General features: G+C 40.6%; 1 protein-coding gene across 9 annotated transcripts in view; it reads right to left on the bottom strand.

Moving 5' to 3' along the window:
• LOC308397951 (serine/threonine-protein kinase BRSK2-like) overlaps positions 1-18350 on the bottom strand; it is a 158572-nt gene that overhangs the window by 71716 nt on the left and 68506 nt on the right. For all 9 annotated transcript variants that reach the window (XR_013971871.1, XM_080884241.1, XM_080884242.1 and 6 more), the window contains exon 2: positions 8383-8477. Coding sequence is in view for 8 of the 9 variants with exons in the window: in XM_080884241.1 (XP_080740367.1) it covers positions 8383-8477 (95 nt within the window). In the remaining variant the exon portion in view is untranslated. The remainder of the gene's footprint in view (positions 1-8382; positions 8478-18350) is intronic.

Here is an 18350-nt window from a genome sequence, read left to right as displayed (position 1 = left end):
CCACTACTCATGGTAGGGCCCTCATCTGGATCAGAGTTTTCTCCAGGACCAGGTCAGGCGGACTACTTCCTCTTTTCAAATATTTATCTATTGCTATTCATGCTGCATCATCTCACAGTATGACTATTATGTCATTTCTTCTTCGTCTTCTTCTGTTTTACTGGCATTTAGCAACCCATTGAATTAGAGCAGGTAGTTTTACTGCCCTCTAGTGGAAGACAATGTGATTGTTTTGCCTGTTACTCACGCTGGTCGCTTAGAGTACTAATCAGGTGGAACCAGATAATCTTCCACAGCACACCTGAACACTTCTCACGGCACAAGTATGTGCCACGGGTGGGTCCTGTGCTCACTGCCCAGCACTGTGGAGCCCGACTGACATTTTCCATAGAATACCAGAATTGGCAGGTACACCAGCGGCTCCCTGTGCTGTTCACAGATGAGAGCAAGTTCACCCTGAGCACATGTCACATGTGACAGGACGTTATGCTGCCTTCTCAGTATTACCAAGTTGATGGTGGGTCAGTGATAGTCTGGGGAGGCACACACAGACATCTCCGGGCCACAGAACCCTGAGTGCTGTTAGGTATCGAGATTACGTGGAATGTTCTTTTGGTTTTTAATCTTAAAGACTTGATTAGGTTTATGTCTCATCAGATTTTAATGTATAACTGATGATGTCAAAATTGAGTCTCCCAGTACCATTTAATACCAGCAATGAGGCAACAGTAAAGGTAGTAGACCACAGCACACAGCTATACTGTCAAAGTCTGTGTGAGTGTGAGATTGGCATGCACTATTATTGCTTCAATTATCCTGTCCTGAGCAGTTTCTGTCCTCCATCTCTTAGTAACCTGTGCTTCCTGTACAACACGCTCCTTTAAAACCAGCGTGACGCCAGTGTAAAGCCAGGGCAGACATGTGGGTGCTAGGCGGGACGATGGTACGTCTTGTGTAAGGTGTTGATCTCCGAAGCATTGCTATAAATGTCAGGCTGCTCATCCCACCAGAACCATGCATTGGTGGTAGATATACACACTATAGCATCTTTGCATGAAGTGCATGTTAGTTCACAACAAAGGCCACTAAGGACTATGAGGTAGATATGGGAAAAGGTTGAGGGTGAAAACACAGGTGAAAGGACTGAGTTACCAGTGATCAGCAGAATGAATGACAGAACAGATGATTCTGAAGGTTATGTTGATCAAGCACTAAATCCTGAAGTTGTCCTTTACATCTCAGTTATAATTCAACATTTTTTTGCAACCATGACCTCATCGGCTTAAATCACTTTTTGTTTTTAATGGTTTCAATTATTCCAACTTATTACAAATTAGAGCAGGGCGATATGGCCAAAAATATTTATCACGAAATATATATCTGAAAATTTGCGATAACGATATAACTGACGATATAATTGATGCGAGACAAAATACAACTCCACAACTTTACTAGCACAAAAAAAACACCATCCATTTATTTTCACTTAAACAAGAAGCTGGTTTTTATGTGCATTAAAGCTATATAAAAATTTAACAGTACAAATGTAAATTCCTTGCTGAAAGTTTAACCAAAAGGCATTTCCAGTAGAAATGGGCTGACATATCCTGAGCATAACCATGTATAATATCCACTGAAGTTAAAAAGAGGTGCTTTGCAACATTAAACTGCAGTGTGCCAAATAAAAAAGTCAAATACGTATTTTTCAGACCATAAGGTGCACGGGATTATAAGACACATTAAGCAAAACAAAGCAGTCAGATAAATAAAACTTTATTCAACTCATTCTTCTTGCTTCCTCCACTTCTGTACCATTGATTCATTAATGCTGTATTCTATCACAGCTGGTCTATTCCCATGTTGTTGAAGTATATTAATGACTAACCTCGTATTGTGGATGGATTATCTCAGTTGTTCTCCTGACTGAAGTTTGCTCCGTTTACAGCATCCTGCCATGCGATTGCATTTGTCTCTAACCATCAGGAATCTTCACGTTAACTTTTATCGAGTGGAAAAGTGTTAGCGTTCATCCTGCAGCTTCACTGTTTATGTTATGCTAACATAGCTGTGTCGCTAGCGATCACGTAGCACATCATTATATATCAACTAGCCCAATTTCAGTAACCTTACAAACGTCACTGCTGTTTAGTTTTCTGTCTTCATTTATGTTGGAAGTGATAGCAGAGCTGTACGTTTGAATTTTTTCAGAAATCTCTCAGTCAGGACATGCTATCCGGTCGTTCAGTCTGACGTCACTAGCCATGTCTGGGCCTAAACTCCGCTGCAGGTCCACATATCAAACGATCACTATGGCATTACTGAGAGTTGAAAAACTGTCTAAAGTCTTTCATCTTTAATAAAATGATCAGCGTTCTGCTCTACCAGGTGTCACAATTGAGTTTAACATCCATGAAAACAGAATTTATGACATTTAACGGAGTTAAAAGTTAGCAGGAAGTTAGCTCGCTAGCTTCTATCTAAATACAATATAGCATGTCCTGACTGAGGGGTTTTGGAAACAAAGTAAAACATACAGCTCTGTTATTCACTTCCAACATAAATGAAGACAGAAAACTAAACCGCAGTGACGTTTGTAGGGTTACTGAAGTTTGGCTAGCTGGTATATAATGATGTGCTACGTGACCACTAGCGACACAGCTATGTTAGCATAATATAAACAAGCTAACTTTTTTTCCATTCGATAAAAGTTAACGTGAGTGTTCTCGGTGGTCAGGAACAAATGTATTAAAGTGGATTAAAGGACGATGATTATTTGTAGCTATGCCCTACATCTCTAAATATGATAACGTGCATGCCTACAAATGTCACTGCTGTTTAGCATGGCAGGATGCTGTAAAAGGACCAAAACTTCAGCCAGGAGAACAACTGAGATAATCCATCCACAATACGAGGTTAGTCATTCATATACTGCTGCATGGGCTGGGCTGTAGTTACATCCTAAGGTTTTAAAAACTGAGCTTAAATAAATGATTAGTGGTAATAAAAGCCGAGGGAGGTCAACAGTGATCACTGACTGTTTTAGGAGCTTTTTGAGATTAAATATAAGAAAATACATAACACTAAACATGTTAACAACACAAAAGCCATATTAAACACAGACTACTTTAGGCCCAGAAGTAGGATTCGTCACGTCATCACTTAACGACCGGATATCATGCTAGCGAAACTAGCGAGCTAACTTCCGCTAGCTTCCTGCTAACTTCTAACTCTGTTAAATGTAATAAATTCTGTTTTCATGGATGCCTGGATGTTAAACTTCATAGTTACACCTGGTAAAGCAGCAACACTGATCATTTTATTAAAGATGAAAGAATTTAGACAGTTTTTAACTCTCAGTAATGCTGCAGTGTTCGTTTGACTTTGGGACCTGAAACGGAGGGAGTTTAGGACTCAGATAACTCCCAGATTTAATAATAATAATAATAATAATAATAATAATAATGGATTGGATTTATATAGCGCTTTTCATGGCACCCAAAGCGCTTTACAATACCACTATTCATTCACTCTCACATTCACACACTGGTGGAGGCAAGCTACAGTTGTAGCCACAGCTGCCCTGGGGTAGACTGACAGAAGCGAGGCTGCCATATCGCGCCATCGGCCCCTCTGGCCAACACCAGTAGGCGGTAGGGTAAAGTGTCTTGCCCAGGGACACAACGACCAGGACAGAGAGCCCAGGGATCGAACCGTCGACCTTCCGGTTACAGATGCGATTCCCAACCCCCTGAGCCACGGTCGCCCACCTTAGAGCACCTTAGTCCAATAACGATGGCCTGCTTGCATGTTCTACAAAAAAATGTGCTTTGTCGTGTATCTGACGGACAAACACCAAACCAGTTCCACATAGGGTTGCCAACTCCCTGAAAAATAAATAAGGGACACCTCGTGGCCAGGGCCGGGCAACCCAGTTGTCTTCACCCTTCCCAGTGTGGTGAATTTTCTAGCTCTTTTTTTGTGTGTGAAATTTTTTTTTTTTTTAACCATTTGACTTGAAGTTGATTTAAGTAGATGCATATTCTATTCTTTGTGATATGAACACATGTGAAACAAGTGATCATTTAGCCATTTATTTTTAGCTCAAAATGACAACATTAACACAAGAAAACAGGTCTCTTTCTTAAACAGAAGCCTGTCATGCTTAACTTTTGAGAATATAAGTAAATCTTTCTTTAAAAGAACTCTGTCCTGCTTAACTTAAAATAATAGAAAATAATAGAAAGAAAAACATTCTTGTAACAGTGCACATTTAGTGCATTTAGTACAATTGGCTTCAGTTGAGGTATTATTTCAGCTTTTCTAATGCTAATCGGCTGCTCATGTTTGTAAACCCGCTTGTTCCCATGATTACGCATCTTAACTCATCATCATTATTCATCTGTGTATTACTTTTATGTATTAGTCATCTATTTGTTGTAATCATCTATCCTGGCAGTTGTTTATTACACAAAATAAGTTATATTATCACACTTCTGGCCACATAGCGCTGATATTCACTGCACATGCCCATATTAACTTTTTCCAGCCAGGTGTTTTCCTTTTCCCATTCTTCCCTTTCTCTGAGGGGAACAAACATTGCTGCTCTAATGCTGGGCTTACACTGTGCAGTTTTAGGCCCATTTTGAGCCGATTTTTGAGTCGTGCGACCGTTTTGGTGATCGGACCGATTTTGGCCTTCATCGTGCGTCGTGTAGTATACGTGGGGTAACGAGAAGTGATTAACACCTCACGACCAGCTCTCGATCATCAATCGCTCGTGAGGGTCTCACCACAGGCGCTCACACTGCTCACGCGCAAACGTAAACGTTGGTGAAAAAGATGGAGCAGCACAGCTGTGCAGCGTGTGATCTGGACACAAGCGATGGAGGCACAACTTGTAGAACTCATCCGAGCCTTTTCGATGTGGCATCACAAAATGATCACGACCACAACAACCGTGAAAATAGTTGGATTTACATCGCTGCTTAATCACAGCTGCCTGATCATGTTTTTCATTAGCAGTTTAGCAAAGTTGATGGTGGTGGTGTGTGTGTCTGTGTGAGTGAAAGACATAGAGAGTGAGAGAGAGCGCGACAGATTCTCTGTTATAACCTTCATGTTATGGAGGCACAGTGTGAGCACTCAGGTCGCATCAGATCATCGGGTCGTATAGTGTGAGACCTGCATCGTGACCTACGAACTTCTAACCTCTGCGAGTCAATCGTGCAGTTTGAGCAGGAGCTGAATCGCGCGACTGAAAAAAATCGCACAGTGTTTGCCCAGCTTTAGGTGTACTGTCGTCCGAGACTTGCACCGCAGTGTCGGCGTTTGTTTCCCTGTTGGCCATGCTTCTTGTTGTGGTCATCTGTTGTCTTCCGGTATTTTCTCCGCAAGCGACCTTTCCTCGACCAATGAGATGAGCGGTAATCTGAATTGTCATACTCGAATTGTCATAAGTGTGCTGTCAGCATGCGCGTTTTACCCATATTCTATCGTGATATTTCATTTTCTTATCGTTGCTTAACATTGTACCAGTATTACTGTGAACGGTATAATATGGCCCAGCCCTATTACAAATGTCTATTTAGTTTCTGTTTTTATTTAACTTATTTTCTTGCTTTTAAAACATAAAAATATTATTATATTTTCAATAATTAAATTTGCACAGTTTTCCTGAGAGAATGCAGGCTCTCATTCTAGATTACGTAGGGTGAAAAGTATGGACTCTCCACAGATTACCAGTCCAGCACCACAAAGACAGATGACCATGTCACATCTATGGTCAATTTATATAATCCAAACTTGTTGGGGTGCAGTAGGTACGGATATGGCAGCTAGTCAATAAGCCCATAATTACCAAATTACTAAACATGGAATAACTTTAATGTGTGATTTTAAAAGGTTTCTTAATCATGAACCCTGTCAGGATGATCTTTAAACTAACAAAAAGGGATTTTTTTTTTTTTGTTAATTAAATTGGCTTATATGTGACCTGTGTGACCCCAGCACAGTTTAACACTCCTGCATTTCACATGCACAGGATTATTCAGGATGAGCTCATTAGTTAGTGACTGACATGTCACTGGCCAATAAGCACGCAGTTTCACGGTCAGATCCAACATCCATATACAAAGATGACAGTGATGGAAGGGTTCATCTTCAAAATGATATTTCAGAAACCAGCAGCAACATCCATCTTATATACTGTGTATGGCACACACTTCAGGGGGATAACCGGTTTATTAAAAATGTGATTAACAGTTTGGCTGCTAAATTCTTATTTATTAGATAGTTTTGCTTCATTTTTAGCATTATTATGCTTATTGTAATCCTTTGATCATTTATTCATCCACTGCTTATCCAACTTCCCTGGACCCAATCCCAGCTGAGTGAGCAAACAAATTCCCATCCACATCCAAATCCGATTTACAATCACCAACCTAACCTAAGATCCAAGTCTTTGGACTTTGGGATGAAACCTTTGGAAGAACAGGAAGAGCATGAGCTCAAACAGAAAGGCCAGCCACAAAGTTTCAACTTGAAGCCATTTTTTTTTCTGGGAGGGGACAGTGCTAACTGTTGTACCACCACGCCATCACTTGATTGGCTAGTTAATTAGTCTCTGAAAGGTTGAAAGTGGAGCACCTGGAGGAGACCAGTGCAAGGAACTACAACAGGGACTACTCGGTCCCCGAGCTATTCAGCTGCTTATCAAACATTTTGTACTCACCAAGCATATAAAGTTAACTATTTGTCGGCCTCTGTAGTAGTATGGCACCATCACTGTCCTCTAGAGTCAGATGATTTTCACTAGTCCAGATGCTGACTAACAGACACCATCCCCGTGAGGGAAGCAGGTTGAGTCCTGTATAATTCACACAGCCTTAAAATACACCGCTATCTCTGTAGAACTACTGCTGCCAGTAACCTCGCCCTGTTCTCTCATATTGGTGTGTTTAGCAAAGCCAGTAGAAATTCTTTCAACTTTATCAGTCATGGATAAAAATCTGAGATGACAAAAAGAAAACAAAATGTATTTATATGGAAATGATTTGGGTGATCCGGCATCTAACGACGAACAAGGGAAATGTAAATGGGTCTTGTGCGGTGAACAAAAGAGACGTTCGTGTGCAAAACCTCGACAGAATAAATCCAATGCTTCGCTAAGTTTGGAGCAAAGGAAAGGAGAGACACAAAAAAGGGAACCTGCAGCACATCTGAAAATGTCAAACAAAATGGGACGAGATGGGGTCTCTTCAAAATGCCAACGGAAGCAGGAGGAGCGGCGCCTCAGTGATGCTTTCAACATGCACCTCCTTCAAATCCCATCTGGGTTTGGTACTATATTTTTAGGTAGCTGGTTAAATTTCGTTGTGCGAGAACGCAACGGTTATAACTTGAGCCAATAGCTGCCTGTTGCCATGACAACAGGGCCTCGGCTTCTTCTGAAATAAAGCCGAGGCGCGAAAGATTAGAGAAAGCTACAGGGGCAACCCCCAGACAGACAGAGGAGGGAATGGCTGGCAGTGAACACAACCATGTCAGCATTAAAACATGTTAAAAACACAACAGCCTTAATAAACACAGAGTAGTTTGGACCTGGAAGCAGGGTTCATCACATCATCTTGGTATAAAGAATAATAATCATAAATATAGAAGAAATGTCAGCAGGAAAGAGATTGCTGAAAGTACCGAGAGGGACATGATGTGACAAACACAAAACAAAAACAACAAGACTGACGAGGGAAAAAAAGGCCCAACGCTTTTTTTTCCTCCTATCGGCTGGGACTGCAAATAAAACTCCACGACATGACCGCACAGTTTTTAATATGTGACCACACACAAGCATAAATGTGGGCAACGACGTCTGACAATCACATAGGTGCAAAATCTCCCCACAGAAGTAAAGTAGTAAATTCGCCTTCATTGTACAGAGAGGCGACGGAGAAAGTACATGAGAAACTGAGGTTTTTATATTTGAAATGTAGAGAGAAATGCACTGTACCTGCATCATGTTCTGGTCTATTTCCTGCTCCTGTTGGTGTCTAAAGTGAATATTTGCCAATAGCAGCTTTGCAAAAAAGTAGTTATAGAAATCTAAGGACCTGAACATTTTCTACTATGTTGTAAGAATTACCACAAAGAATCTGGAAAACATGCAATGCTAAATATTATTCACATAGAAAAAAAAGAACAGTGCATCAAACTCCTAACTCCTGTACATGGGACAATGCACTCATGACAGACAAGACACGGCCAGTGATTTTGCTTTTCTCTCCAAATCCCACTGACATGACCGGGAACCAGGTGATGAACTAGAACCCCAACTAAACCACATGAGCCGGGGATGACTGCATACGCAGAGAGTAAAATTGGTCTTACCTTCATAAGAACTGACTCACTGAGCTTTTCTCTGTTGACAATCTTTATGGCAACTTTCTGGTTTGTGACACAGTGGACACCCAGCTTCACCAGACCTGAAACACAAAAACGTAAATAAATTTCACATCAGTCGTCATTTCTTCATATTCTGAGTCACACTCGGAATATGCAAACTCATAACAAAAACATTTGAACAGAGGTTTTCATGGCAGGACAAAGTCTAACCATAGCTGACCATCATAGAAAGAAAACCCCGAACAATGAAGACGATGTGAGCAAGCACTTGATGGCAGTAAGATGGAAGAACTCCCTTTGAAGCAGGAACAGACCTGCATCAGGAAGGGGTTTCTATGAGCCGCTGTGGGTGGGGATAAGGTTGGGGTTGTTGTGTCACACAAGTCCTACATAAAGTTTTGTTAGACAATGTAGTCCGTAACTTTCTGAAGCAGATGTACTCGAGGTGCCCTTTCCTAAGTTTAGTTCTCAAAGTCTTACCTTATTTTATCTGTTTTTGAAGAAACGAGTCACAAAGAATATAAAACAAATAATTTGTTTTGATGTATTTCAGAACAAAGATGAAAGAAAACCACAAATCCTGATACAGGATTTTTTTTCATAGTTTAAAAGGAACGATTTATAATACTACACACTGATCCCAAACCACACAACTGCATATTAACATTACATATAAATATATACATTTAAAAAAATAATGCATAGAATCAGACATATCTGTTTCTTTCACCAGAGTATGGGAACAAATAAGCCCACTTCAGAATCAGAATCAATTTCTTCAATATTTTGAGTTTTAGGATTTTACCTATGTTCTTGTTCTAGTTCTGTAGTTCTGCTGGTACTGCTGGTATTTTATTGCAGCACTGGTTCTGTTGCCTAACACAGCGGTTCCCAACCCCTGGGCCACGGACCGGTAGTGGTCCGTGAGTCGTTTGAGGCTCGGGTGTGAAATTTATGGTTTTCAGGGTTTTTATCGTAAACTTGGTTTCCCTGGGTCTTTTCCCGTGTTGTAGTCGTGTGTCTTATTTTGAAAGAAATATTTGCGCGTTACCATAGCGACCAGAGCGCATTAAGGGGCAGAGAGGAGGACGTTACTCTCAGTGTTGTTGGCGCATTTCAGGAGGACGCTGATAATAAAGTTACACAGTTAATTCACGTTTATTATTATATTTACAAATTACCACAGTTTTCGTATTGGTCGTATCATTTTATTTTGTTGTATTTATCGGCGACACCTTAAAGGACGGTCTGTGAAAATATTGTGTAATAATAATGGATTGCATTTATATTGCGCTTTTCTAGGCGCTCAAAGCACTTTACAATTCCACTATTCATTCACTCTCACATTCACACACTGGTGCAGGCAAACCACAGTTGTAGCCACAGCTGCCCTGGGGCAGACTGACAGAAGCTGCCATATCGCGCCATCGGCCCCTCTGGCCAACACCAGTAGGCGGTAGGGTAAAGTGTCTTGCCCAAGGACACAACGACCAGGACAGAGAGAGCTGGGGATCGAACCGGCAACCTTCCAGTTACAGATGAGCTTCCCAACCCCCGAGCCACGGTCGCATTAAACCGGTCTGTGGCGCAAAAAAGGTTGGGGACCGCTGTATCAGAGCATTGGTTCTGTTGCCTAACACATTCATTGACATAGGATCTGGAAGGAATATCTCTTTTATCCAAACAACAACTACTGCAACTGGTTACACATTAAAAGAAATATATGATAATTAATAAAACACTAAGACCCAGTAGCAGACTAAAAGTGAAGTTAATGATTCTAGTTTGCACATGTATAGCTGGCTTTACTACAAGCTGATATAAACTCAGCTTTGTTAACCACATGGATAAAAATGTCACCGGCTTACATCTCCCAGGTTTCTTTATCACTGTGTACTTCTGAGAGCTGCCCTGATGTTATTCCACCATTCCAACAGAAATGTCAACACATACTACCTTTATCTTATTACAGTCACAATGACTCCATTCATCTTTATCAAAGCTCCGACACCAGGGGACTATATTTTACTTTGTGCTGAAGGTCTTCAGACAGCAGTGGAAATGCCACTGTGCATATGCACCTCTTTATTACGTGGCGCTGCATATATATTTCACAGGAGATGAGTGTGTCACTATTTGAAAGGTGATTTCCCTGCGGTGGTTCACAAGGAAGCGAGCGGAGCCGCGAGCAGCGGGGGTCTCTGGGCCAATATGGCAGCCTGGGGGCTCTTTTATGTCACCAGTTAGAACTGAAATGGCTTCCTGCGTGACATTCGCCGAGTCTTATTGATCTTGCTGTCAGAGAGGCTCGAGGACGGCTACAACTGCTTGCCATAATTCAGGACTAAGAAAGCCCTATAAAGGTTGCTCTGTATGAACACATTCAACCCAACAAGTTATGATAGGTGCTATAGAGGAGAGTACTCTGTGAGAGCTGAGCAGAAAGTAGCAAACTAGGAAGCAGAGATACTGTACCTACAGCTTAAATGTCTTGAATCAGCTATTGCGTGCTTTCAGAAAATTATAATTTTTATTTTTAATGTGAGCATCAAGCAATTATTGTTCCACTTGCACAGCATCATAAAGGGCTCATGACTGGCGCTGAACATCAGAGGAAATAACCACCAACTTTGGTCTTTTTGGTAGGGCTGTGCGATATGACCAAAATCTCATATTTCGATATACGACATTTATTGTGCCGAAAACGATATAAATCACAAAAATGTTAAATTTTCTGTAAATTCTGTGAATCTCAGCCAACTCGACTCGAAGTGTTTCCAGCTGGGCGTCGTGTACCTGGAGTCGAGTGTTTTGACCGATGCATGAAACTGTACATTTTTAAGGCACAAGTTGGAATGGCCGCCATTGTCTTTGTGAGTATTTATTACACGCCGTGCGTCGGGGAAAAGTCTGTTCTAACATTTGGAGCGCCTGCCGGATCTTTTTTTTGCTTCTCATCCGTAAACTCTCTGCACACTCTTTCACGTGATTCTTGCATCGGTGGTAGAATTTAACACGCGTTTGTAATGACGCTAGTTCAGTTTACAACAGAGCTCATTCGCTCGGTCAGCAGATGGCAGTATCCTCGTACACTGGGGAGTAAACTGCCATTAAACGAACAGAAGAAGAAGAAAACATCTGCACATGCGCAGTAAGGATCGGGGAGGCCTGATCCGTAACTATCTTTTTATTTTTCGTTTTTGTCTACATTGTACTGAAATGCTTCATTATTGCAAGCATTTTAAGAGATACTTGTTATTCTTAACATCTTAACAGATACTCTGACCCATAACTATCGGAAAATGCTTTGAGCGGCAATAGTGGCCTTTTGCACGTGCGTGGTACGGATCGGGTTTACGGTACGGATCGGGTAGTGACAGGTCCCACATGCTGATATTACCGTCGTTGTTGCTAACGGCAACACGTAAAAACAGTCGCTTGTCCGTCCATAGTGTGGTTATTTTAAATATAAGAGAAAAAGAGAACTTTAAGAAATTAATATAGCCGCTACACTGACCATCAAAACCATGAAAAAATAAACAGTTTATTTTGCGACACCATGAAACAAACGATAGCGTGATATGAAACGACAGACGTTTTTATATCGTCATCTGATATATACCGTTATATCAAACAGCCCTACTTTTTGGTACAGTGATAACAAAGAGAAACATCCAAAGTAAAAGTCAGGAGAAACTCCCATCAAATAGTCCTAAAAAATTAATAAAGATGAAGAAACCAAACAAACACGAAAACTCCACCAGGTAAAACAAGCAAGTCACATGTTTAGCATAACTATGCGCTGTAGTAGTAGTAACCAGTGACAACCGGCGATGACCAAGCAGAAATCATAACTACGACTCTTTGCAATCACACCTTTACTGCTTTTGTAGAGGTTAAGTAGCACCCAGGTGCTGCCAATCAATTACACTTGATTACCTGATCATCCGCCAATATGACCACTGAGTTCTAGAAGTTAGTTGGTTTGGAGCATTCACCACAACCAGTACAGTGAATGCCCCACGAACTTCACCTTAAGGTCAGACTGTGCAATGGTCAGACAAATGGTAAAAAAGCCAAGACCTACATGTCAAAATCTAACATTCATAACTAACCTCCAGGCTTTGTTATCATACAATTAGAAAAGGACTGAGTAAGCATGGCTGGTTTAAGGTAGATGTCTTCTTTTTCTCTAAAAAGATGTGTGAGATTTCAGGTCTGTCAAGCTACATCTGAATAAACCACAAAATGTCTTTTGGACAGACAAGACCACAATGACGTCTGGTCATAACATACAGCGTTATGACCATAACGCACGGCTTGTTTTTCCACCGCATGTCCAGGGCACATTGAGGTAACCGAGTCAACCTTCAACTCCTTTTTATCCCAAAGCAGAGTGACATGCATGCGTCTGTTCAACAGCTAAAGCTTGGCTCATTGGGCCATGTAACAGGACACTGTTCCCAAGCACACCAGAAAATCTACAACAGAATGGCTGAAAAACAAAAGAATCAAGGTGGTACAACTGCCCGCTAAAAGTCCAGACCTCAACCCAACTGAAATGCTGTGGAGGGATATTTGGAGAGCTGTGCATACATGAATGCCCACAGTCCTAAATGAACTCAAACAATGACACAACAAAGAGTGGGCTAAAATTATGTGAGAGACTGATAAAGGCATATAGGAAATCGTTACATCAAGCTATTGTAGCTAAATGTGATTGTAAAAACTACTGAATCACAGAGTGTATTCCATTTTTTATGTTTTCTGACATGGAGTACCTCAGAATTGAAGATGTACTTTTTTTTTTTTACCTTGACTGTACAGAGCAAACCATCTCTTGCATTGTAAAGTTCAGCACAGCAGTGCTATAAGAGAATGTCCCACAGGTTGTGGATCATCTTCCATTATGGAGGGTTACCTTATAATGTAGGCATTTTTCTTACATTGCCACTGAACTGGTCTTGTTCCACAAAATAAAAGAAAGTGAATGCATAATGCATATGTTGAACAGGAGCAGGAGCAATGCAAAATGCATTATTCCAAATTCATACCAGACTACAACTCCAAACAATCCAACGGTAAATTCCAATACATGTAATGGTTGCGTAAATGTCCATATATCTCTTACTTCCCAAAGGCACATTAAACAAACTGGTCACTTATTGATTATCATACTTGTTATTAGGCTCTCTTGCACAGCATGTCTTTATCCTGTCTTCCTTCTCTCACCCCAACCGGTCGCAGCAGATGGCCCCGCCCCTCCCTGAGCCTGGTTCTGTCAGGCTCAGGTTCCCACTGTCACCAAAGTGCTTGCTCATAGGCGGTCATATGATTGTTGGGTTTTTCTCTGTATGTATTATTATAGGGTCTACCTTACAATATAAAGCACCTTGAGGCGACTGTTGCGATTTGGCGCTATGTAAATAAAACTAAACTAAATTGAATTGCTTATTGTCATTTTGAGTTAGTTCTGCTGCTGAACTTCTCTCTGATCACATCACTCATTAGAAAACCTTTCCATGTGTATATGGCACATAAATCTAAGAAGTCTACCCAATGAAATGAGGTTTCTCACTGAAGTTGTAGTGCAGTAATGTTTCAGCCCCTGCACCTCTATGAAAGGTATTTAAAGTGTATGTTATAGCTACATGGGCCCAATGAAGGCGATAAAGATGACTCATTTCCACTAAAAACACAGCTGTGTCCCGATAGTCTTCTTCACAGTTTTTCCTCCGTCTTATAATTACTCCTCTGACACTGTAATGTGACTTTGTCTCAACAGAAAGCTATACGTTTTTAATTCTATACAGTATGAAAACAGTAAAAGCACTTTATGTTGAACAGTTTTCACTGTTTCTCTGTTCTTACAATCATAAAAAACAACTCCCAACTAGGCCCTTATGTAAAAACTTCTGACATTTCCATGTTACACAACAACCGCTGTTTCTCTCATTCCTGTATAATTCAGCAAGGAAGCGTCCGTAAAAGCTTGTACCTTTGCCGTTTGACACAGCCCCATCGATGTGCACACGCTGGTCTTTTTTGGTTATTTATGAAGGAAAGTTGAGTTTAGATCCTGGAACTTTACCCACCAGTCAAGGGACCCTATATGAAGTGTTATTCCTTTGGGAATAGTTCCATGAAATTGTGCTTAGATATTGAAGAATATTCCTTAAACTTTGTGCGAGAATGAGACATTTTCATGGCTTACATGGCACGTTTAATGGAGCTTTGGCAAATCTCGTACATTAGAACATTTTAAGATGACATTTTTACAAAATGCATTTAGACCTAGAGTCAGACAGTCCTCGTCAGTCATCTAAAGTACTCTATTAAATGTAATATTCTATCTATTAAATGCTTTTCTTAACAGGGAGAACATTTTGCATGCACTTAATGAAAGACTAAGAGATTTTTCAGCTTTTTCTTATGTTTTTAAAAAAATATAAGCATAATTTTAGCAGATGGTTTCTGAAGTAATTTATGTAATATGTGCATTATGTTACAAAGAGTTTCCTGCAAAGGAACCAGAAACCAGAAGATAAAAAATGCAAAAAATTATTTAAAGTATCAGAACAGCATAAATAACTGTACATTATGTTTTCGAGGTTAAATGATTTGGAAAATGCTGCTTGCTGGAAGGGGAAAAGTGCACAGCAGCCACAGTGGAAGCTTATTTCACATCACCTTCTGTGAGGCTGAGTGTGATGTGAAGTGTAGCGCTGCGATGTAAATATAAAGGACATTACAGGAGAGGAACATCATCAGCGAGTGTCGTACAATAAAATACAGTTTTCTCCTTTGCAACATGAAACATCCAGACGCACAAACATCAGAGACAACAATGGAAAGATGTGTGGGAGCTGAAGCTTTCACGACCTGTTTCATTGTTTAGGATTATGTTTTAAATGGTGCTGTCAGCGTTAATCTCGTTAAAATGACGTTAACGCCATAACCGCATTAACGCAGCAAATCTCCGTTAATGAGTTACTGTGGATCGTCCCGAGCATGAGGCGGCACGGCGTTAACGCCATGGGCGGCGGGCGGCCACAGTTTTGCTTATTGCATTTAAATATGACTTCAGGTGCCCGGTTAAGTCACGTTGGATAAATCGACATTAGCTTACAGCTTTTTATCTTTATTTTGAATTTCCCCCATCCATTATAGTCCAACAACAAACATGGAAGGATATGAAGTTTTAAAAATTACTGGCTTATATTACTTTTAACTCAAATTAAAGACATATGGATTTACATTTAGAATATATCTGATAGGTTTCCATAGTGCACTGTTAGCTCAAAACAATTATCCATCGCATTATCTTGACCACAGTTCAGCGGCTGGAGCCTATCCCAGCTGTCACAGGGCGTGAGACGGGATACAACCTGGACAGGTCACCATCACAGGGCCAACACTGAGACACAGACAGCCATTTACACCAACACACTTAAACTGAATTAGGATCAGCATGCATCTCCTGGGAGTACCCAGGACAACCCAGCAGATACGGGGGAATATGTAAAATCCTACAGAAAGAATCTATCCAGCTGGTAGATTCCTATCAGCAGTGTGCTGTGAATAACTGTCCCAGATTCCATTTCTTCAAAATGAAGTGGTAATGGACTAAAGAACACCTTTAAAACACAAACACTGACCGCTGCTGCTCCATGTTCAGTTTGAACTCATTCACTACGCAGACCTGAAGCTTCAACATTTCACAACGGAACAGCAGATTACAAATTTACTGTATTTTGACTCTTAAGAAAAGTGTTTTTAACTTACATGAACTCTGACGAATGAATCATTGCGACTGTTTGAAGCCACAACTGACTCAGTTTCATTGATTTCTCTCCCCTCGATCAGTTTGGTCCTCTGTGCTGAATCAGATCAATAATGTCCAGGACTTGTGAACTCTGCAGACCGAGCTTCTGCCAGAGGGGATGTGCCCTCGAGTCTTAAACTCCTGTCTCATTAAACCTTCTGTGTTTTCTCTCTGTGCTTTGGAGCTGAAAGCACAAATTGCTTTCAAAGTCCCAATTAAGGTTCTTTAATGAATACACACATATAATAAATCAGGCAGTGGAATCCAAAAAGTCAAAGACTACATGCGTATGGTTTTCAATGGCCACTTCTGGCATCTAATACATTTTAGATAAATAACGCAGGTCTGGGTTAGTTTCAGACTGAGAAGTTGTGTTCTGAATATTCTGAACAAGGCAGATTCAAGGCTATGACTGGAGTAATCTCCATAGCAACTCCTAATAAGACTCATGAGAATTGCAGTACTTAATGGTTTTGAGCAACTGAAAAATTACCATTTCTCACAAACAAAGCTGGAATATTTATAAATGGCATCTGTTAAATAACCCTCGGGTATGATTTACTCCTACAGGACTCTGATGTTATTGTTAGCTCTCCACATTAAAGCATTTAGAGGCCTAGGTCGATTAAAAACCCTAAAGAGAGTTTTTCCCTCCTTGTTTGAGGCTGTTGGACATTAAGCAGTGATTTTTGTTCGCTTGTAGCCTAATTGGAACCAACACATCAGCTGATAATTATTCTGACATGCTCAAGATAACGGCTGGAAATTCACTTTAATGAACTTCTGTGTCATTCCACCATCTATTTTCTAAAGTATGTATATAAGATATAAGCCTCGCTAATCTGCTTATTAGACAAAAATGGTGGTAATTTTTTAACCCACTCGATATTTCAAAACAGTTACATTTGAACTGAAACAGATGTTGTCGTTTGTCGGTAGTGAAATAACAAAGTAGCCAAAGGGCCGAGGCTCAGCCTGGGTTCAGCCTTTTTTTATATGATTTTTTGCTTTCTTCTGATTTTCAATGCAGCACCATATATCACCTCGCAACTGCAAGATTTCTCCAATCAGTTGGGGAATACACATTTTTCCCTGGCAACCAGTAGCTGCCAGATGGTTGCCAACTGGTCTCTGACTTTACCTTAAAATTCTGTCGTACTCTTTAATATAGTTGAGACAGCTGCAGCGCCCCCCTAAGGAAGACAAGTTTGCACTGGTTACTTTTAAAGACTAATACAACAGGAACAGCAGACTTTAACTTTCCATGAAGCTGATTGTAAATGACACAAACTTTCTCCTATGATGTGACAAAAATCTGAAAAACCTTAACTGTCAGCTAACAGTCAACTAACAGATCGGCTGTTTCTGGTGACCTCAGCAGTTACACACATGCACACACATCACCAAGTTATTTAGAGACGGTAATGTATGCATAAATATAGAATACACACTGTATGCTTCATACATGTTTACAGCGAGTACCACAGTTGAAACCAAGCACACCATTGTTTTTCTTGTGACATTACCAATAAGTTGCGTCACATGGCCCTCGTCCTATTGAAAAAACAAAAGTTGTATCCAAGATGGCCGACTTCTAAATGGCCACCTTGGTCACCACCCATCTTGAGGAGTTTGCCCCCTCACATATACTAATGTGCCACAAACAGGACTTTAATATCACCAACCATTCCCATGTTATTACTGTGTATCCACATAAATGGCCCACCCTGTACTATCGTGACAACTCCCCTTACCTATAGTGAGGTATGGTGAACTGGAGGGCAATTGGATGCATATGATGACATAATTTACATTTATTGTCCCTGAGAACAAAAGAACCCTCTGTGATGTTGGCATTGGCACATTTTTTGGGAGACATTCCCAAATGAAGTTCACTGGCCAAACCTTTCTGACTCTGAGTGGGGCTCCTTCGCTCATACCTGCCTGACAGGACCGTATTAAGGACATCCACGCTGTATGTAAACATACAGATCCAATAATATAGCTTCTGGCTCACAGGCATAACTTGTACTTCCATATTTGTACCTCCTTATGTCATTTGAAACTTTTGTAATACAAATATCCACCATTGTAACAGGATATATCTAAATAAGAGTCAAGTGATAAC

Source organism: Rhamphochromis sp. 'chilingali' (genome assembly GCF_963969265.1).
Source record: "Rhamphochromis sp. 'chilingali' genome assembly, chromosome: 6".
In the NCBI taxonomy this organism is placed as follows: domain Eukaryota; kingdom Metazoa; phylum Chordata; class Actinopteri; order Cichliformes; family Cichlidae; genus Rhamphochromis; species Rhamphochromis sp. 'chilingali'.
Note: the sequence above shows the minus strand (reverse complement) of the source record. Positions and strands in the feature narration are given on the sequence as shown.